Source organism: Lissotriton helveticus, chromosome 12 (genome assembly GCF_964261635.1).
Source record: "Lissotriton helveticus chromosome 12, aLisHel1.1, whole genome shotgun sequence".
Lineage (NCBI taxonomy): Eukaryota > Metazoa > Chordata > Amphibia > Caudata > Salamandridae > Lissotriton > Lissotriton helveticus.
Genome location: NC_136073.1, coordinates 654,739,987 through 654,762,890, shown reverse-complemented (window position 1 = coordinate 654,762,890; position 22,904 = coordinate 654,739,987). Strand labels below are relative to the sequence as shown.

General features: G+C 48.3%; 1 protein-coding gene across 1 annotated transcript in view; it reads right to left on the bottom strand.

Annotated features, from left to right (window-relative positions):
• The window catches only part of LOC144798086 (uncharacterized), a 613,288-nt gene extending 591,778 nt beyond the window's left edge, over window positions 1-21,510 (bottom strand). Inside the window, exon 1 of the mRNA XM_078668856.1 lies at window positions 21,356-21,510. Within this exon, the coding sequence (XP_078524982.1) occupies window positions 21,356-21,499 (144 nt within the window). The 5' untranslated portion in view covers window positions 21,500-21,510. The remainder of the gene's footprint in view (window positions 1-21,355) is intronic.
• Window positions 21,511-22,904: the final 1,394 nt, after the last annotated feature.

Below are 22,904 nucleotides of genomic sequence, written 5' to 3'. Positions count from 1 at the left end.
GCTCCTCCTCATCACCAACTATGTAGTGGCGAACAAATACATAAGACATTCTGTAGCTCAAGTAAAGGTGAGATTATTTCAGTATAAGCATATGCTGTCACTCCAGGAAACAGCTGTCAGCATGTAGCTCGGTCCCAGCCCAACCACCATAACCACCCCCGTCATATCGAACACCGACCCCAACATTCCATGATGCAGGACATAATACATTTGCCAGGTTCCTAAGACCACTGTGAGATCATTGTGGTGTGAGAAGGAATCTTACGATGAAGCATGCCACCTCAGGGTGCATGAGGGTTCTCGCCCTTAAGGAAGACTTTTCCTGTTGATGTACAGGTCAAAGCATTGATTGCCAGCAAATCCTTACATTTTTTTATTACAATTATTAGGCCCGGGTATATTGTTGTGTTTGTTAGTATCACATTCTATCCCCTTTCTGCCCTGATGAAAATTTTATTAGTGACCGAAGAGGCAAGTGGGTCATCTTGTGCTTGTTATATAAAGCCTTTACTGTTGTCATGGATGGAGCAACATCATGATCTATTAATATACAAGAAAGGTTTTTGTACAATGCACATCCTGAGCTAAATTATTTCAAGTTGTTCTCAATGTGATGATCAGTGAAAAGGAAGAAGAGGGAAGAAAAGTAATTGCCCGGGGTGACTAGGGGGCATATTACCAAGGGTGGCGATAGGCAATTATCGCCGGTTTAGCGGCCGTTTTCGGCCGCTAAGCGGCAATATTTGTACCGCTCTATTAGCAAGCTGTCACTAACTGATGTTAGCGACAGCTTTTAGGCGATAGCAAACGGTTTGGGGCCCGCTTTGCATGTCAGCGATATTTTTATTGCTAATGACATGCAAAGTGGGCGTACCCGACCTGTTAGCGACTGAAAGCAGTCGCTAACGTCGCTATTGCCTATTAGCAAGGCAGGCGTAGCAATGGAAACATTCCCACTATCGCCAAAAACTAACGCCTGCTCAGACCAGTTCTTAGCCATGTTATCCAATGGGAGGTGGATAACATGGCTAAGAGCATTTCGTCACTAATGCGTGAATATCGCCTTATTCTCAGCGATATTCACGCATTTCGCCGCTATCGCTGGATATTTTAGCACAATGGAGAAAAACGTTGCTAATAGCATGTTTTCTCCGCTAACATATCCAGCGATAAAAAAAATCGTCGCTAAGCCTATTTAGCAATAAATATTGCTACTTGTTGGTAATATGCCCCACAGTTTGGTCAAGCTGCGAAGCTGTTATTAAATACAGGGTCTGTGGGTCAGGGCCTCGAAACTAGTTTTGTCCCTGGGTGTAACAAAAGCTTTTAACTGGCCTGGACATGTTATGCAAGTGCATTCAAATTTTCCTTTGTGTTTTATAGAATGGGAAAACAGCAGTGGAAACCCCGTTCTTTATAAAAACAAGTACATCTTGTGCAAAGACAGTGCAGCTTCCCTCTTTCAAAGGTGATGTACGGCTAGAGGGCATCAGCACAAGCAGGTACACATCAGGCAGTAGCAGTGCAAGCTTTAGTTTCTCCCAGAAAAGTAACAGTATGGCAGTAGCAAAGCAAGCTTCAATTTCTCACAGAAGGCAAAAAGTGCAATATTCCATTTCCTCAGCACATATCCAGTATCGCAGAGTTGTACAAGCTGTAGCAGCTCATAAAAATGCACAGTTAATGCATGAATGACATATAGCTTATGGACAGATCTCTAGAGTGGCCGCTTAAAACTCTAGATTGGAGGCTTAAGTCAATGTTTAGGTAGGTGAGTGAGTGAATATGAGAGCTTGACACATCCTCACATAGATAATATTCCACATCAGCATTCTAATAACCTGGCTGCTGTCACTCTGAGACCTGTTTTTATTGATACATTGTTTTTCCACATATTGCAAAATTTCAGTAATGTAGCCTGGGCTGGTAATGCTACAGAGTGAGAAAGTGCATATTATCATGTCTTAGACGAGTGCCTATTGATGATCCACATTTTGCAGAGAATCTTGGCAACTCTGCTTGCAACTGAGGGCCTGCAATCAGATTTCAGAATACGAAGCACCTTTTGATGGCAGCGTGTTCCCAACAGTCTACAGACGGAAGCTAGCCAAATCCTTCTTGCAACACTATGCAGAGGGCAAGCCAAAGGTATGTGGCAAATTGTCTCTGTCGCTAGGGGGCAACCTGGGCAGTGCTTTGGTATAAGAGTGGGCCGCCTTCAAGCTGATGTAAATGAGTTCACAGGAAGGGAACCGTATCTAAATTGAATATATGGGGGCAGATTTATGTTAACTGGCGCATCCCCAGGGATGCGCCAGTTAATGTGCGCCACAGTGCGCCACAGCTCCGCCACCCATGGTGCGCCGCATTTACAATGCGGTGCACCATGGGGCAAAAACGGCACAGATGCGTGACGCATCTGTGCCGTAAAGGCGGCGCATTGCTGGAGTTGCGTCGCAAGCGCGACGCAGCTCCAGCAAGGCTCGGGGGTGCCCTATCTGACCAATGCTGCATCAAGACCTACGCCTGCTTCAAGCAGGTGCAGGCTTTGGACGCAGCATTGGCGTGAAAGTGACTGAGTGAAATCAGCCACTTTTGCGAGGCGCACCTGCCCCGGAACGGCCACCCTGCGCCGGAACGCCCACAAGCGGCGCAGGGCTTTACAACGTGACGCATCTGCCTAGATGCGTCACGTTGTAAATCGTTCGTAGGGATGCGCCACGTTTACGCCGCCTTGCGTGACGCAACAGCGGCGTAAACGTGGCGCAAGGCCTTCATAAATCTGCCCCAGAGTTTCTTGTCCTGTGGAGTAGTGATAACATCCATATATTGTTCGTAGGTACTTGTCAGTTTAAATTCCATAAATTCTAATGTGGCTGAGAACTGCGCTAACCAGTTCCAATATTGAGTTTTAACCAAACCTTTGCTGGGCAATAGCTGAAGATCTTTAGTGTCCCACGAGCTCCGCAAGCCTATCGCTGTAAGCAATGACTTAACGTTGGTAAACCACCCAATTTTCTTAAATCGGTCTAACGTATAAACTTCATCAAGTGCTGGGACATAGTGGGATAGCTCTGGGTTAGTTTCAAACGCATCCAAAAAAGCAGGGGGTGAAGCCTAGCTTTCTCCCTGATTTAGGGTCTGCCCATGTCTAACCTTAATGGATGGAGCAGCGCACTTTTGAGGAGGGAGAAAAAAGATCTTAGGAATTTAGGGGCATATTACCAAGGGCAAGTATCGCCGCTTTTTCAGCGAATTGTGCCGAGAAAGCGGCGATACTGCTAGAGCCCTATTAACAAGGGCATTTTAAAGCCTGGCGCAAGCCCACTTTGCATGTCGGCGATTAACATCGCTAATGACATGCAAAGTGGCCGTTCCCACGTCCAACCACATGTAAAATGTGGTTGGAGGTGGGAACACCCTATTACCTAGGCAGGCGTTGGGAGAGGGAGACCTGCAATAAACTCGTTTATCGCAGGTCTCCCAACGCCTGGTCTGACCAGGTGTTAGGGCATTGATAACATGGGGGAGTGGATCATAATGCTGAATCCACCCCCCCATATTATCAAGGCACACATTAGCGGGTAAAAACAACGTTTGTTTTCATGTGCTAATGTGCCATATCGCCAACTATCGCCGGATTTCAATTCGCCTACGCGCATTGATAATTGCGCGCTAAAACGGCGATGAAATCCGGCGATACGGGGATGTGCGTTGTGTGTTTACTAACGCACTTCTTGGTAATATGCCCCTTATTCTTTGTGACTATGAGGCCTTCCAAAATTTGAACCCCCAGAGTTCAGCCCCATGTACGGCAGAACCCACTACAATATGAACGTAAACCTGGAGTTGGGCAGCTATTGGTTTAGTTTGGGTAGTCCTATGCTCCTTAATCAGTGCCCCAGTAGTCTGCCTCAGCTGAAGGTTCCACTTCGTAACATGATTTTTCCATGCCATTTTCTCAGACAGGGTTACGCCCAGATGATCAAAAGGTAGCCACTCTCTCAAGAGGAATCCCCCCCCAGCAGCAACTTGCCTTTGAAAGTTATGTGGGGATTCTTCAACAATAGTTTGGTTTTTGAGGTATTTCCCTCTAAACCTCTTAATCCACAAAAGGCCTAGTATATCGATCCAAAAGCAGCTGCAGACCGCTAGGTGTTTTAGAGACTATTAGCATGTCGTTCACAAACAATGGAGTTGTCACTTTGTTCCCCCCCTAGCACTGGTGCATCTTTATCAATATTTTACGCAACACAGCAAGGCACCTTGCTGCACTGCTGGTTAGGGAGAGGGCAGGAATTTGCTAAATCTATCATGATATCCTGTTTTCCTGCACTCTGTCTGCGCGGGCATACAAACTGCTGCCTACCGTCAACGCAGTCACCCTTGCATCATGGTGCACGGGTGCATGTGTTGCAGGCAGTATTATTTTTGTGTAGGAAGGGACACCTTCTAGCACAAAAACAATCCTTTGAGGCTTTTTTCTCCCTATATGTGTGTGGCAGAATGTAGCACATGTAGAAAGAGGAAAAAAGTAGGAGAAATAAAGATATTTTTCCTCATTTAACATTCTGGCTCAGGCCCAGGTCTACCAGTATTGCTAAATCTGAAAATGCTTAGGAATCCATGGGTGAATGTGTGGGAAAATCCACACTCCACCCATGGAACACCTCCATGGGCAGAGTAACGCAAGACAGCAACTGCACTGGATTGCGTTACTCCGGTTTACCAAGCCACACAGAGACACGCAAGGTGGCCTAGCGTGGCTTGCTAAATCTCATTTAGGTTTTCCGTTGCCAAACTTTGATAACTATACCCCTCCAGTAACTACACACTTGCTAGGCACACATGTGTCCACCTCTTTTAAAAGGTGAAAGCAAGGGACAGTGTTTTAAATGTATGTGGTTAGGAAATGACACCTACAAGGAGTGTACATGTTCTTGGGCTGTAGTGTAAATGAGACAGTGCCAGTAGGAGAGGGTTGACCCTGAACCCCCTGAATAATAGACCAGAGGTCACATAAACTTGCTGCAAGCCTGTGCACATGTCAGTATCAGTTGCAGAGTAAGTACTCTGTGTCCTAAAGTTCTCTCAGATGAAGCATTCAATGTACAGGAATATAATAAAAATAACCATAAACAATCAGGAGTGTTGTGTTCTTCTTTTATTCCTAAACGATTGCCCAGCCAAAACGTGTTTCGTCTGGGGAAGTACCCCTAGACGTCTTCAGGGCTGAAAGGATATACAATCGAACAATGTTTGAGCCAATATGAACCTGATAATGGCCATACGATTCTGTGCAAGGCAACCAGTGTGGCCGAGTGAGCACCCTAGGTGACATACCAGTTTGTGTTACAGAGGGAACACATATACATGTCAGGTGCTAGGTACCGGTGGATGGTCAAAAGGGAGCATGAGTGAAGGACCCAATGTTACGGCACATAGCATTTGAACAGTGACACTGGAGTGGTGTTGTGAAAAGGGTGGAAAAATAGACTTTGAAAGAGGGTACGGAGAGGGAGATGAGATGGAAATGTGAGAGAAGAGTGAGCGGACCACCTGTTTAGACTGTGGGGATGAGTTAACAGGAACAGAAAGCAGTGAAAGAGCACAGGTGAGCGTGGAGGGCAGAGGTAACGAATGTGCAGGGTGGGACTGAAAAAAGGTCCAAAGCTTTTCTCTAGCATCACCAGGTCTCAGGGAGGACCCACCCTAATGTTCTCTCACGTAAAACCCATGATTGCTCTCAGTATGATTAACTATTGTAAGTAATGGGACCATTCTCCATCAATACCCGTTGTCGGGTTCATATTGGCTCAGACATTGTACTATTGTATATCCTTTCAGCCCTAAATAAAGTCTAAGGGTACTTCCCCTGACGAAACACGTGTTGCCTGGGCAACCGTTCAGTATTAGAGGAACACAACACTCCTGAATGTTCATCTTTATTGTTATTATATTTTTGTTTCATCTGAGAGATTTTAGGACACAGAGAGGCCTATTTATGAGCCCTTGTGTAGTTTTACACAGACGGTGCGTCACTTTTTTTGACGCACCAGCAGCGTACAAAATGTACCACGTTGCGTCATATTTACAAAGCGAGGCACATAGGTAGATCCGTCACTTTGTAAACCCCTGCGCCACGTTATACCTGCGCCATGTATAATGTATGCAGGGTGGGCGTTCTGATGCAAGTAAGCCTCGTAGAAGTGACGCAGTGACATCTATAATTTGTCACTGCACCACTTCTAGGACACAAATGCATCAATATGACGCAGGCACATTTAACATGGGACTTGCCCATGGGTAAAGACCCAGGGGCCTATTTATGAGCCCCTTGCACCTCCGGATCATCACTTTTTGTGAAGTTCCATGGCGCAGAAGCCTGCGTGATATTTATCAGGCAGCACTAAGCCACTTTTTTGGCTTAATGCTGCCTGATAAATATCAGTCCCTTTAACGCAGTGTTCTGCGTTAAAGCGGCGTGCAATGGGTGTTGCAATGGGTGCAATGGGTGGAACAAAGCTCCCGGGCGCTTGGATCACCAACAAGGTGTAAATCCCAGTTTGCCCCCCTGCACGGCCCTTGTTGCTGTCCCCTCACCGGACCTGGCAAAAAGAGGTCTGAACCTGGATTCAAATGCTGCGTCATCTGCAAGAATCTACATAACTAACCGGACAAAAGACCGAAGTCCAGAAAACGAAACTGAAAGTCCCTGGGCCAGGACACTAGGATCACCGACACTCTGTGGAAATCCCTTCTTGCCCCCCCCAGACCACGTCTGCCACTCCTTCAGCACCGGATCACACAAGAAGGGGAAGGAAGCATCACCCACTGCTACTACCATCCGCTAAAGCCATTGGGAAACTGGACTAAGAAGCGAAGCCCCAGAAGGAAACGGAAAGTTCCAGGGGCTCGTAGGCTCCAACCGACCTGCCAATTGGCCGTGGACACCCTGGCGGCTCAAAGAACACTGGAAGAAAGAAGAAATAAAAGGCAGAGGGACCAATAAAGTGCTCTGACCCCCACTGCCCGCAGAAGAAGGATCGCAGACCAACAATAGAAGAAATGCGCTCCTGACCTCTACTGACGCTCTTTTGTGGGGGGAAGAAAAATAAAAGCACCGAGGCTCTCACCTCTGGGCGAATCCCCCGTGGGCCCCACTTTCAAGAAAGGAGCAGCAAAGGATAGAATCGACGCAGAGACTCCGGGACAGGATCGACCCTCGCAGCCCTCGGATGCCTAACTTTAAAATGGCCACCCCGGCCAGACTCCACAAGCCGGATTCACAATACCGCTGTGCCAATAAGTGAGTACAAACAGAGAGGCACTCGGAACCACTGTGGGACAGTCTTCCACCCGTCCCCAGTGAGGCGCAACCCCCCCCTGCAAACTAAGACCTGAGCCCACACCACTCACCTGTGCCTGTGCCTGTCCCCAAAATGACCGCCATGCCTGCTAATAGGCAGGAAAATGAAAACGAATGCCTCACCTAGAACTGGGTCTACACATATAGATTTGAGGATAATCGACCTGTCCCTAGTGCAGCGCGTCCCCCGCCCCCAACCGCTGCAACCTGTAACCTACTCCTCCCCTCCCGAGGTGCAGAGCTCTCTGGTGCCAACCACAAGATGGCCACCTAAAACACCTACCAGACCAGACAACCACTTAACCAACACCACAGAATGGCACTTTTCCACCTCGGACAGGAGCTACATGCCGCTCACTGTTTGTATCTGGTCTGATACCTCCCTTATCTCATCTGGTCAATACTGACCACCTTTGAGTGGAAAACACCACAGACTAAACTCTATGATGCTCCGAAACCACCACCAACAGGAAGAAGGTAGTAAGACCGAACGCACCCACGAACTCCATCAACTCACCCTTAACTTCTAGAGGGACGCCCAGGAGCATAACTCTCAACTGAGGCGACCCCGCAATCCACACCACCAGCACCCCATTCCACCGCAACCCTAAGTTTGCCCTCCTCTAATAGCCCATGTAAGAACCACCCGAAGCTCTCCACACTTGAATTCCTCCTTCTCTCACCTGCTACTTTTCAAAGACTCTTTGGAAATAGTTTCCTGCCCTCCAGTACGGAGCCCGCCCCTGTACCATACACACACTATGCCTCCCGACACGACAGCCCACACCGCCCACTCTTCTACAAACCACGTAACTCTGCACGGCCCGAACGCCTTCGCGATCAGCTTCTCACCTGACCTCTCACCCAAAGCGAAGAAGAACTTTAAACAGAAACTGATCCAACAGCATCCCGAGTCACTTTTCGCAGACACCTACCACTGCCCCTCCAAAGGAAAGGTAAAAATGGACCTTATCTTCCACACTTTGAGACATGAAGCATGGAAATCCATCCTCAGATCGCACCTCAACATTTCAAAACCCACCAACACCTCACATAGCTGCAAACTAACATTATCACTCCCCTATTGCTCAAGGCGTACTGGAAATACCACGGAGACCATCTACACCAGGTGCACAGCCAAACCAGCCATTTGAACTCAGCTACCGCTTCAGAACTCACTAACAATAGCACTCGCCCCTCAGTATGTAGCTTCCCCCCACCCCCCCCGGGGAGAGCACATCCCCTCCACTTCCCCAATTATTATTATTATTATTGAGTCTTGTATAGCGCATGGTTACCCTTGGGCATCCCAGCGCTCGTCCAGAGTACGCACCAAAACAGCAGAGCACTAAGCAGGGAACAGATGAGTCTTTAAAAGTTTGCGAAATCGCAAGGTGCCTGTTTCAGAGCGAAGGGCATGCGGAAGAGAGTTCCATAACGCTGCCACGTTGACGGAAAATCTTCTGCCGCCAGTCCTGGCTTTTTTTACTTTCGCGACTTGCAAGAGATGTTGGTGGTCTGAGCGGAGGGCGCGAGAGGCCTTATAAGGTTGGACCATGCTCCGCAGGATAGGGGGCCCTTTTCCCTGCAAGATTTTGTGAGCCATGCAGAGTGCTTTAAACTTCACCCTCTCTCTCACAGGGAGCCAGTGGAGCGCCTTCAGCGCAGGTCGGGCTGACTGCCGCCTGGGAAGGTCCGTCAAAAGCCTGGCTGCAGCATTTTGCACTTGTTGCAGTTTGTTTAGAGTGGATTCTGGAGCCCCCAGAAACAGCACATTGCTGTAGTCCAGCCGTGAAATGATGAGACCCTGGATTAGTAACCTCCTAGTGGCCATCGGGAGGAGGGGTAGGATCTTCCAGGCTGACCGGAGCAGGCCGAAACACACGCCTGCGGTCTTTTTTGCGTGTCTTGAAAGATAAATCCTGCTCCAGCCACACCCCCAAGCTCTTAATCTCCTGTTTTGGGGTAGGTGGCGCTCCCAGGCAGCTAGGCCAGCTACTAGGGGACAGGGAGGGAGGGGAGTTCCCCAGCATCATCAGTTCGTTTTTTGAACCGTTAAGTTTAAGTGCTGAGTTGCACATCCATGTGAAGACCCTGGCTAAACATGTGTGCAGCAAGTCGGGTTGGTTCGCCGGCTGGGGGAGCCCAACCACCAGCTGGGTATCATCCGCATAGCTAATGATCTTGATACCCAGTGGCAGTACCACACTCTCCAGTGGGGCCATATAGATATTAAATAGTGTGGGGCTCAACGATGAGCCCTGTGGCACACCACACTGGAGGGGAACCGATGTTGACTTCTCGTGGCCTTCCCAAACCTCAAACGTCCGATCTTCTAAGAAGGACGCGAGCCATTTTAGGGCTAACCCGGAGACCCCCACCCCCGACAGCCGCTGGAGTAACACCTGATGGTCTACGGTGTCAAATGCCGCACTAAGGTCCAGGAGGATCACTGCCACCGATCCCCCTGAATCCAGAATGCTCCTGGCATTCTCCACGACTGCCAGCAGGGCAGTGTCCGTCCCCTGGCCAGGGCGAAAACCCGTTTGGGAGTCACCCAAGAGAGAGTTGGATTAAAAAAAACGCGAAAGGCGCCTATTCACAAGTTTCTCCGCCACCTTGCTAAGGCCGGGAAGCAGGGAAATAGGCCTAAAATTAGCAAGGTCAGCGGGGTCCAGGCTAGGCTTCTTCAGGAGGGCCTTAACTACCGTTCCTTTCCAGCTGGGAGGCACAACTCCTTGGGTGAAGGATAGGTTCAAAAGGTCCGTCACTGGGCCGCCGATGGTAGAAGCTACCTGCTTCAGGTATTTCATCGGTACCGGATCTCTCGGAGACCCACTCTTCAGGGTCACCAAGACCCCAAGAGCCTCGTCCACAGTGACTGGACCAAAGGAGTCCAGTTCAGCTGTCCTCACCCCAGGCTGAGACCCAGGGTTGCATTCGGAGGATTGCTCCTGCGCTAACCGAGGGAGGGACGCCAAGATGTTTTCAATCTTAGATTTAAAGAACGTGCCTAATTCTGAACATTTTTCACGCGGGTTGTCATGAGTGACCGGAGGTTCGGGGGTTCGCAGAAGTTCTCTGATGACCTTAAACGACTCTTTCGAGGAATTGGAAGAGAGTCCTATTCTCTCCTCAAAGAACTTGGATTTCGCTGCCCGGATGGCGGATTTGTAGATGTTAAGTGTTGCCCGGTATTCTCTCCGGCTCACTTCGCCCCAGTCCCTTCTCCAGATCCGCTCCTGCCTCTTGCAACCCTTCCTCAGAGCTCTGAGCTCTGGCGTGTACCAGGGAGCTGAGCCCACTCTCTTACCCCTGGTGAGTAATCTTTTCTTAGGGAGGATAGCATCGAGCGAGTTGGTCAACCAGGTGTTTAAGTTCGCATCAGCGACTAGCGGGTCAGGCCCGGGGGGGGGGACATGTCGCCTCCAAGTGTACTGCCCAGGTGTCCACTGGGAGCCTAGACCAGGCTCTTTCCACCGTGTATACTCCAGGTGTAGATACCACTGGGACATCAAACTGCCACAGGGCCGGAACCATAAAATGATCTGTCCAGGGCAGAACCAGCGCGGGCAGTACTTTAAGGCGTTCCGAGTTCGAAAAAATGGGGTCGAGCAAGTGTCCCTTCCCGTGCGTTGCACCTGAATTGACCAGGTTAATCTCGAACGCTTTCAGATCACCCTGAAGATCTACTGCCAGAGAGTCAGAGGGGTCCTCAAAATGAATGTTAAAGTCGCCTAGTGCCACAAAGTTGACTGTGGAAGAGGCAAGAAGCGCGACCGTTTCAAGAAAAGAGTTGAGGAAGTTGCCCATGGTCCCAGGTGTGCGATAGACAAGGAGGCCTGCCAAGGAAGCGGTATGCGACAACCGTAGAGAGAATTGACAGCTCTCGCAGTCACTCATCCCTCCATCATGGACCTTACAGGTTAACGTATCCCTGTAAAGGATGGCAATTCCACCTCCTCGCCCTACTGGTCTATCTAGGTGAGATATAAGAAAACCTGGTGGAAGTGCTCTGACCATATCCGGGCCGGAGCTAGAAGAAATCCAGGTTTCTGTTAGAAACAAGACATCCAACTTGTGGTCGAGAATGAGGGAATTAATTTCTGTCGCATGACTAGGGAGGGACCGACAGTTCAACAGGGCCATTGACAACAAGCAATTGTCTTTGGCCATTACCAGACCCATATTACAGGCCCCACAGGGCAGAAACGGTTGCCCTCCCTCGTGAACATACCTACATGCGGCGAGTTTCAGTGGCCGCCAAAGCATGAGCTCATCCCTCGTGTACCTGATATAAGCCGGAGATGGCAACCATGAGTCGGGCAGGGGGACCGGCCCTATGCCCGTCTGGGCCCGGACGGGCACAGACGGGCTGGACTCTGGCGTGACTCCGGCGTGCTCCCGCTGCGCGCGAACGCTGCGCGCTGCCATGGCCGTATTAAATACCTTCGGTATTCACGCCGCCTAGTACGCTGCCCTGAATGGCACTGCCGTCAGGAAAATCACCCCCAAGATGGCGCTGCAAATACGAAGCAAGGGAAGAAGGGCCGCCAAATGCGGTGATGACACAATTATTGAGCAAGTAAGTGGGTTAAAAGCAGGGTAAAATTAACAAAGAATTAAATAAGATACAAAACGGGTAATTTAAAAGTTATTCAAAATCCGAGTCTAATGGAGATAAATGCGCTACTGATCAGCGCGCTGCGCTAGAATTGTGTGTCTTGCCTGGTCAGATGTCCGGATCCCAAATCCCAACCCACCTTAAATACCTTCGGTATTCACGCCGCCTAGTACGCTGCCCTGAATGGCACTGCCGTCAGGAAAATCACCCCCAAGATGGCGCTGCAAATACGAAGCAAGGGAAGGAGGGCCGCCAAATGCGGTGATGACACAATTATTGAGCAAGTAAGTGGGTTCTCACCCCCACCTGTCACCCACATCTCCGATACCCCCTAGCTACCCGCACGCACGCCTCCTCGCAACACCCCACACTCCTCCCACAGGGAGAACAGGAACCATCTACTGCCCCATCAGCTCTCACCACCACCCGCCACCTACCACTCCGATACTACCTAGCAACACCACATGCCCCCCCCACAAGACATCCCCCTCACCATCCCCCTAAAGAACAGGACCCCCTACTTCCCACCCTCGGCTCTCACCCCCTCCCACCACTTGCTGGTTCTCACCCCCTCCCACCACCTGCCCCTCACCCAACCCACTACGAACAACCTGAGCACCCACCTCCCCATACCCACAGGCAACAAAGTTCCTACGTCCCAACTAGGCCCCTCACCACACGACATCCCCCTCACCACCCCCAGAGAGAACAGGACCACCCTACTGCCCACCGCTGGCACTCATCCCCATCCATCACCTGCCAGCACAACACACGACATCCCCCTCACCACCCCCATAGAGAATAGGACCCTCTTATGTCCACCGTTGGCTCTCACCCCCTTCCGTCACCTGCCGGCTCTCACCCTCACCTGCAACCTGCCCTCCACGTTCTCCTCCTCACACCGAACAACCTAAACACCCATCCCCCTGAACCCACAGGCAATATAGCACCCACACCCCAACAAGACCCACCACCCTGCACTCAGGGCCCCGCCCAGACCCCACACAGACAACACAGCCTCCACTAAGCTACCAAACACCCAGAGATTCTCCCCCCTCAGGCCCAACACACCCGTACAGGTCCAGTCCCGCTACCTCAACGAATTAGAGACTGAGCAGCGACTTTCCTCGCTGGAAACCCAGATAACTACTATAATCCGGGTCCTTAGTGAAATCCTAGCCAACCTCGCAGCGCCCCAGCAACTGCACCACACTCACTCCTCCATCACTCAGACACAACAAAGACCGTCCACTATCCCCCCCAGAGATGGGTAGCTAACCCCCTCCCAAATCTGACACAGAGACCGAAAAGGACTAGAGACGCTATGTCTGAGTGCGATATGGCGGATCTTGCCTCTTCGTATGAGAATCCTATGGCTGTCAGGTGATCACCGGACTAGGAAGAGACCAAGCCCCCCCTAACTCACCTAGGCCACCGACCACACGCACTAACATCCCCACGGCCCCCCTTACGAAGAAACACAAAACAGAGATGACCCACACAAACTGCATGCTCATAAACTGCAGATAAGCCAACAAACATGCCACAGAACTAGTAGAATCCATCCTCACTCTTGACATAGCATTCATCACCGAAACCTGGCATAATGATCCCTTCCTTCCACTCCTGAACACCCTCATCCCCCCAGGCTTTACAATCGCCAACAAAGATAGAAAAGACCAAAGCTGAGGAGGCTTAGCAATCATCCACAGAGACAATATTTCTGTGATGGAAACAGAATCATCCAACTACAACACCTTTGAGTGCCTAACTGTTAACATCAACACTTGCAACAAAAAACACTAACCTGCCACCTTATCTACCACCTGCTGGCAACTCCACCACTTTCACTGAACACCTGTCTGACCTAATTGCCCACTGCTCACTACGGGACGTGAACAACCTTATTCTGTGCGACCTCAACCTACACTGGAACGAAGATAATAATCCGCTAATCCAAAACCCGAGCGAGTTACTATGCAATAACAACCTCACGCAACACTGCATAGAAACAACTCACAACAAAGGAGCAACCCTAGATGCCATCATAGCCAATTAAGACACAGTGATGATAAACCACACCCTGCCCGTAGATTGGTCCGACCACCACCTAATCCTCTTCCACCTCACTCAGCCAGCCACTTTACAACCCCCCACCCAAGAACAGACCAAATGAACCAGAAATCTCACTCAGATCAACTTGACTGACCTGGAGGAAAAAGTCAACTCTCTCCTCACTACCTCCTCGGATGATCTATCCACGACAGAACTCACTGACCACTACAACGAGTTATCCCTGACATCCATTCTAGATCAGATAACCCCTCTGAAACTAAAAAAACTAGGAACATCCCATCCAGATCCTGGTTCAATACGGACATCAACAATGAAAGGAGACAACTTAGAGCCATAAAAAGACTGGAGAAACAATCCCTCCGCTAGCCTTCTCCAACAACTCAAAGCAGCTCGGAGAAAATGCCACTACTAAAAAAACAAGCCTTGCCCGCATGGACCTGAACAACTTCAGACCCATCTCCAATCTCCCCCTCCTATCCAAAATCCTCGAGAAATGCGTCCTATCACAACTGACTCAACACATGGACAACATCAACCTTCTTGACCCCCACCAATCGGGATTCAGAAAAGGTTTTAGCACTGAGACAGCGATCCTCAATATCACAGATGACATCCACAAGTCACTAGACTCCGGTCAATGCTGCCTTCTCATTCTCCTCGACCTATTGGTAGCCTTTGACACGGTAGATCACCAACTTCTCATCAAGGCCATACAAGAAAGGGTTGGTGCCAATGAGAAGGTCCTCCGCTGGTTCACCTCTTTCCGCCAGAACCGCTCGCAAAACATAAAAATCAAAAGCTTTACCTCTGACCTCCAAGTCAGCAGAGGTATGCCCCAAGGGTCAGTGCTCTCGCCACAATTGTTCAACATATACATAGAACCCCTCACCACCATACTTATGGTGCAGGCAGCCCATTGTGTGCCGGCGCAGGGGAAAAGGACAGGAATGCGCCGTATCTTAGAGATACAGCGCATTCCTGCCCTTTTCTTTTGCCGTAGGGAAGTGCAGCAGGAAGGCCTGCTGCTCTTCCCAAAGGCAGAACCTCATAAATGAGGCCCCCAGGGCCTTATTTATGAGGCCTTGCTACAGTTTTGCCCTTCCATCGGGTCACTTATTGTGACGCATCAGCAGCGTAAAACATGCCTCCTGGTGTGCACTATTTACAAAGTGACGCATCTAAGCAGAAGCGTCACTTTGTAATTCCCTGCGCTACATTATTTTTCAAATTTAACATCAAATTTTATTCAGCAAAGTTCAATATAATACAATATATAAAAAGATAGAGTCAGGTGTAGTAAAGAACATCATATGCAAGTAATAATATATATATATGAGAAATATATAAAAAAGAAAGAAAAAGGGGGAAGTGAGGAAGGGTAAAGAAAGCAACAAGGGGGGAGGAGGAACAATGGAGAGGAAAATATATATACTGTTATACTCTTAACTCTACTATAATCCTTAAAAAAGATAACACATGAAACAATTTCTATATCCATAAAAGATAATGTTAAGTAATATCTAAGGGAATAATAATGAGAAATAGTTTAAATAAGCAAAGACAACAAGTAAATCATGGAGGTTTCTGAACTTCATCAGAGGTTTGGACTAATGGAGCACTTTGTGAGGCAATATAAGTTAAATATGTGGATATAAGGAGCCATAAAAGGTTTGATGGAGACATAAAAAGGGCTAATGTAATAAGTGTCAAGTCTATGATGAAAACAGACTGCATTCTACCAGGGTATAAAAGTGACTGTCAGCCTGTTTCCAATTAGACAGGATTAAGTGAAGAGCTACCGCCAATACCAAATCTATGATTTTAACATTAGAAGGAGAGTGGGGCTAGCACGGTGATAGGTAGCCTAGAAAAACATTAGAAATGGAGAAGGGAATGTTTGTTTTAAATATTTTGTTTATTTGAGACCAAACTGAATGCCAAAAACAATTCACAGGGGGACAATCAAAGAGCACATGGTGTAATTCCGCATTTGTGCAAGAGCAAGACCAACAAATAGGGGTAGAATTTGCAGTGAAGGAGGCTAATTTTGCAGGAGTAAATAAAAGACGTTGGTAAACAAAATAAAGGGTTTGAGACGTATTAGAAGCTCTGGAAGTTTTGTGAATTTTGAGCCACAAATTATCCCAAAAGGGAGTTTCCAACATTCCAGGAGATCACTTTCCCAAGCCAATTCAACCTTTGTTTTGCTTCTATCAGGAGATGGGAAACAGCCACTACAACGAAGCCGTTTCCACGAAAGCACTACCCACGCATGCTTTACAACGCATGCGTGGTTACCACTATTACCTTTACCACGCATTCCTTTACTACGAAATACGTAGTAAAGGAATGTGAGTTAAAGGTCGGAAAAAAAAGGGGGGCTGGGGGCGGGTTCCCCCCCCCAAAAAAAACCGAGAGGGTTTAAAAAAAAGAAAACTTACCTGAAACACGTTCTCCTTTGCCTCAGTCCTTCATGGAAACAGCCTCCCTAACAGACGTGATAACGTTCGTGCGTCTACGTGCTGAATCAAAAATAGAGAAAGGACCACTTAAAGAGTTAGAAGAAGGAGACTACCGTCGAAAGAAAATGTAAGTATATTTTTTAATTATAATACTTTATTAGGTTAGGCTTAATTAAAAATATATATATATATAGATTTGAACTACATAATCAAGCATGCAGTCGGTTTAACATGAAAATGCCAATATCATGCATAGTTAAACAACGAAAAACGTTGTTAAACTATGCGTAGTAAAGGCATTTTCGTGGTAAACCATATGCGTGGTAATGGCATTCCGTTGTAACGCATGCGTGGAAAAGGCATGCGTTGCAACGGAATGCGTTGTAACATCATATAACCTCAGGAGATAGAGATAAACACTTATATAACGATGAAGCAGAGAAGGAGCTTGATAATAAGGGAAAAAGCATGAAACAACTGGACGAGGGGGGTAATGATGGTAAGGATTGAAGGGATTGACAAAGTGAAGGATACAAAAGATCATATCGAGTTCTATAGGAAGAAGGTAAGGCAAATTGTGTCTGAAGATCCGGAAAAGATAAAGGGATATTATTTTTTAATTGTGAGATCCAAAGTAATCCCTTATTTCTCCAAGATTTCCAGTAGAAAGTACGATTATTAATGCGAAGTAAAGTGTTATGCCAAATGGGTTGTTGATCCAAAGAGAAAAGAGAAGGATAAGAAGAAGGTATTAGTGGGGCAAGAATTCTGCGAGTGTGAGAGATAACTGGGCTATGAAGAGAAGAAATATTGTTGGTAAAGGCAAGAGATACCTCAAATTTAAAAGGGGTTAGAAAATAGTTTTCTATAGACAACCAACCCTTCGCTACATTACACCTGCGACAGGTATAATGTATGCAGGGTGGGCGTTCCCACGTAAGTAAGCCTCGTAGAAGTGACGCAGTGAAATCTACGAGATTTCACTGCGCCACTTCTAGGGTGCAAATGCATCAAAATGTTACGCCTGCCTCACAGCAGGCGTAAGACTGACACAGGCTCTTACACATGGGGCTTGCCCCACGTGAAAAGACACATTGCTGGAGTTGCGTCACTTTTGGGACACACTCCAGCAATATGTCACTTTTGCGCCTCCAGATATGTCCAAAATACGGACGTATCTGTAAATCCTTGCGACATGATGCGTCATACTGTAAATATGACGCATCATTGGAGGGCGCAATGAATAGTGACGCATTGCTGTTTTCACGCAGTGATGCGTCGCTTTTCATAAATGAGACTCCCAGTACTTACTCTGCAACTGATACTGACGTGTGCACAAGCTTGCAGCTCTTATAAAAAGTTTTGAATGCTCGTGCACCTGGCGCTGTGCAATCCCAGACCCGGTGCTGCCCCTATTGAGGGCTGCTAGTGAGACAAACTCCAGAATACCTGCAGGGACACGCAGGGATGGATGTCTTTAATTCCATGCACTGCTTACATCAGAGTTCTTCAATCTGTGGGGCGCGCCCCCCTGGGGGGGCGCGACGCCCTCTCAGGGGGACGCACACTCCACCTTAAGATCTCGCATTTCATTGTTTCCAAATTAATGGGGCATGACATGCCCTTTAGTGATTTTGAAAGAAAGCTAATTCCGCGTCTCTGAGAGCTGAAATGCTTTCAGCTGTAGTGGGAGGCAGGGGGCCTCCTCTGCTATGAAACCAAAAGTGAAAGAACAGACTGTTTGTTTGCTTTTGGTTTAATAGCAGAGGAGACTCTCGGAATTAACCCTCTCAGGATGGTTAGCTTTTCGAATAAAGGAGGCAAAGTTTCTCTTAAATTACGCATAGCTGCTAAGGTTTCGGAGTGCTATAAGTGAAATTTCCATAATTTTACTGTAATTAGGAGTCACATTTTAAGGCCAATGAGTGACATTTTCCCATGAGTAAAATCAAGTAATGAAGATGAGAGAAACATTTAAATATTCATAAATTAAACCTATTTGAGCATCGAGAAACAGTGTAATTTTAGAGTAACTGTCGTAATGTGTCACACACTGTACGACCAGCACTCACTCACTGCAGGCAGTGACCTGATTGTGTTTTTCCAATGAATTTACGGACACTCAGCTGCAGGTGTCTTAGTGCAGTGTACACTGTCTCACTACTTACTTCACCTTCTGAAAAAGCCATCTATCTCTATGCTTTGTGGTGTCTGGCTTCAAGATTTTCTATAAGGCTAGGGGCCAGCATTGTCATCCACTATCCTAAGGCTTCACCAAGAAGAGACACCCGAGGCAGCGGAGCAGCTACACGTAGGGGCTCAGCACCTCAACTCGGCACACATTAACCTCTCTGTTCCATTGGCCACGAAGTGATGGAAATTTGAGTCTCACGGACCTGACTCAGAACACGGACGCCGAGGGGTAGCAATTCCCCACTGGCAGCAAGCAGCGACTGTGCCTAGTACTGTCGTTAACTGTCTCCCGCAGCAATCTTAGACAGCCCTGATGGCACCGGTGGGGTCGGGTCCCGGTAGAAGCCGCTGGATACTAGCTCTCCCAAAGGAAAGCAATAATTGTGTGCCCCAGCCAACGTGGAGTTGGGTCCAACGTAGCATGCGTTGCAAGCTGCACTGACTGTCATATGTAAATCCATGATTGCCAGCAGTCAACTTTAAACTGCGAGGCGGCCCACCAGCTCCTGCCACAGGAAGCGGGAGCCAGACCCGCCTCAACTCAAATGTCAGTCAACTAACTCCAACAGACACTCGGTAGCAATTCAGCTCTCACCCATCCAGGCTCCTCTGATGTCAGTGATATCGTAGCGCTGTCTGGTGTCTTTGTAACTTGTGTAGCTGAGATGAGCTATAGCTGAGCCAGAGAGCCCCCAAGCCTGCCAGAAGCAGCGTGCAGTGTGATCTGCCGCTAGGATGGTGCTTTATTGTAACAGCACTTCCAACTTGAAAGATGAGGAGGAGCTATAATGCGTGACTTTGCATTTCAGTGCAGTGATGCGGATCACCGCACTGAAAAGCTTTAGGTCCAACGCCTGATAAGTGGTACTTGGCCATGCTTATTACATAAGTATGGGCATGTCATACACTCACGGTTTTCTTTCACAATTACAAAAGTGTACATTTAATGTAGCCATTTTCATTCTTCATTAATTCATTGTTCTCATAAAGAACAATTTTGAGACAGACCTTTCTGTATAATAGGCTGCTAGTCACATGGTTTTGCAGCAGAGGTACCCTCACGAGAAAGTATAATCAATTAAGCAACTACCATTTTATTTTTACTAAGTGAATGGAATTCAAGGGGAAATTGTGCTGGGAGCCTCAGGAGGCAAATAAAAGAAAGTGAGAGCTATGAAGAATGCTATTCTCATCAGTGACAAGGCTGACATCCTTTGAGTATGTGTCCCTTGACCAAGAATTTGTTTTTCAACATCCAACTTTAAGCAAGAGAGAGCAAAGCAGAATAGGGGGAAACAAAAAGGACAATAAAGCTGTGAAGAAGGAGACAAAGGAATAAAGTAGAGATGAAAAACCGCCTGCAAGAATGAGACAGAGGAAGGAAAAACAGGGTGGAGGAAGAAGGAGGCGTGTGTTGTTTCATTCAAGACCAGGCAGTCCTGATGTACAGCTGCGGAAGAGATGTAATAAAAGCTTTGGCCCCTGCGCTTTTATTCAAATGTATTAAGCACTGCCTTTGGCATCCAACATAAACCCTTTTAGACTCTAACAATCTTTTCTACTCTCTGCATAGACCCACTCCCTGGAGGCTCACACATCCGTCGCGACTGGTGAGGGTAAACGTGGAGGGTGGTGGAGAAGGCAGGGGGACGGAATTGGTGTTATTTACTTATTTAGTTTGATCTATTCTGTCGTCGGTCGACATCACCACTCCGCCACCGCATCACCGCGCTTACCTGCGCCGGCTGCCGCTGCGTTTACATGCACTGCAATGCTGCCAGTTCACTGTGCAGCTGGGCCCAGATCCATTTGATCACCACAAAGTCTGTCAGATAACATTGCTCTTAAGTAAAATAGGCAACATCATTCAGTTTTTATTAGTTCTATTTTTTTTTAAACATAAGCCTGACATGTGTCCTAAACCCCCACTCAGAGCACAAGTCCTAAAAAAACAAGTGGTGGGGACTAATGAGCATAAGCAATGTGCATTGTTGTCACATGACATCAAAGGAAAAGATGTCATCACCCTGTGAGATCCTTTGTTTTAAAAAAAATGTGCTAGGCTTTCCTTCCTTGCTTGCCATGTCCACCTCCTTTGATAGTTAGCCACGTTTTATCAAGACAAAGCATTCAGTTGTATTGGTAACGCTCAACAATTTGAAAAGGTAAAACAAGTCTGGGAGTGAGTTGCTCACTTCCATCCACAATGTTTATGAAGAGGCTGGTAGGTATGTGCCTGGCTTTAGGGTAATTACTTAGGAGGTGAACGGGCTGCACCAGATAACATTGTCCCATCATGACTCAACTGCATAAGTAAAACCCTAGTAAATACAATTTGCGCACAATCTGAGAAAATTGTGATTTGAACTATGTAAAAAGCCTCTCTTATTTAACGAAACCCACTCACAAACCAGCACTTTATTAAACACTCTTACTGTTTTTAACAATTTTTGCTAGATATGGCCTGGAATATGTGAATGGCGGTCGATTATGTAGTGTACCAGATTCCAGGGATTTCTGTCAGTGATGGAGGGGCCGACCTTTAAAAAAATTCAGCTGGGGGGGCTCAACATAGAAAAGTTTGAAGACCTCTGGCTTACATCAACTCAAAATGAGGGCTCCTCCTCCTACCTGGCATTGTGGTGAGTCCGGGGCTCTGCAGGTGGCAAAGATCTGCTCGGGGGCGTTGGGCTTTGCCAGCAGCTGCCGGACAATTTCCAGCCCAATACCCCGGTTACAGCCGGTTATAAGAATGGTGCGAGCTAGTGGGGACATCTCCGTCCAGCTGAAAATTCTGCTGACTGAAGCTGCTGTAAGTGGAAACATTCACAGTACACCATTTCCCGCCTCTGGCGGTCTGCGTCATCTTGGCTGAGAACCTTCCTCACATGACTCCGTTGGCTGTTCTCCTCCCCACTAGCTGCCTCGCCTTGTTTCCGTGTCTTGACTTGGCCAGACTAAAAGCTAGAAGCAATATTTACCAATCTTCCAATGTAAAGGCCTGAAGCCGCTGTGGGCAAGCGTTCAGTTTACTTTACTAATCCTGCCTTTCACGTGACACTGTCGACCCCGCTCCCTCCCTCCCGCTCTCCCTCCCACCCGCAGATTGACAGGTGTTGCTTCACACTCTTGATGTGGCCCCTTCAGGTGTGTACTTATCAATGATGCAGGAGGAGGGCGCCGGTGCTGGTGTAGGCGGAGACCCGCATTGGGCGGACATCCTTTCGGCACCAAGGCTGCCATTGCTGGGAACCCCCCGGAGCTCTGTGAAGTCCTACATTTTTTAACTGTTTTTTGGGGGTTGCGGAGGGCGGCGACTGGGCTGACTTCGCGAAATGGCGGCCGACCCTCTGAAACATGAAGCGCCTTGTGGCGGCGGGCTTGGGTTGCCTAATTGCGCGGGGGTCCGGTCTGGTGAGCGTGAGCTTATGGTCAGAGATATCCTGGAAGCTCTGAGATCCCTGCGCGCATCCCTGGCCCCCGATGTCCCTGTGAGTCCGCCACGGTCTGCCGCCATTTTGAGCAGCCGTTTCTTCTTGCCGCCCTTTTGTTTCAGTGACTCCATTGCCTCGCCCCCCTCGATTGCTGCAAGTGTTGCTGCCGCTGATCGAAGATCATTTTGTGTGCCGGTGACTTTGGAGCTCCCTGTTTTTCGAGGTTCTGACCCCGGGGACTTGGACATTGTGCCGCGGCCCTGTTCGGCTCGGATGCCTGGAAATATTGGTGGACTGCCGCCTGCACCTGCTCCGATGGCTTCGCCTTTGTCTACTACAGAGACCCCCTCGCCTTCCCAAGCGGCGAAACTGAACTCCTGTTCTTCATCACCCGTGCTGCGATTGCTGATGCATTTAAACTCTCTGCTCGGACTTTTGCTCACTTGCGGACCGATTTACCCCCCATGTCTACGTGGTAGTCAACATTTTTTTCGACTGTGTGCTGGTCTTGTATTGAGTATCTCATTTTACACTGTCATGTGGTGGGTGGGATTTGTGGTTCGGAAGGGATGGGGGTGATATGCACGACTCCTGGTTGATTATGGGTATACGACTTAGTGGCGCAGTTGTTTGTACCCATAGAGCGGTGGGTGGTCCCCTCCTCTGTAAGTTTTATGGCGCTTGATGGGGTGTCGTCCTGGTCTGTTTTTGCTGCGATTGTCTGGTTGGGCGGAGGGCGGCGGCCA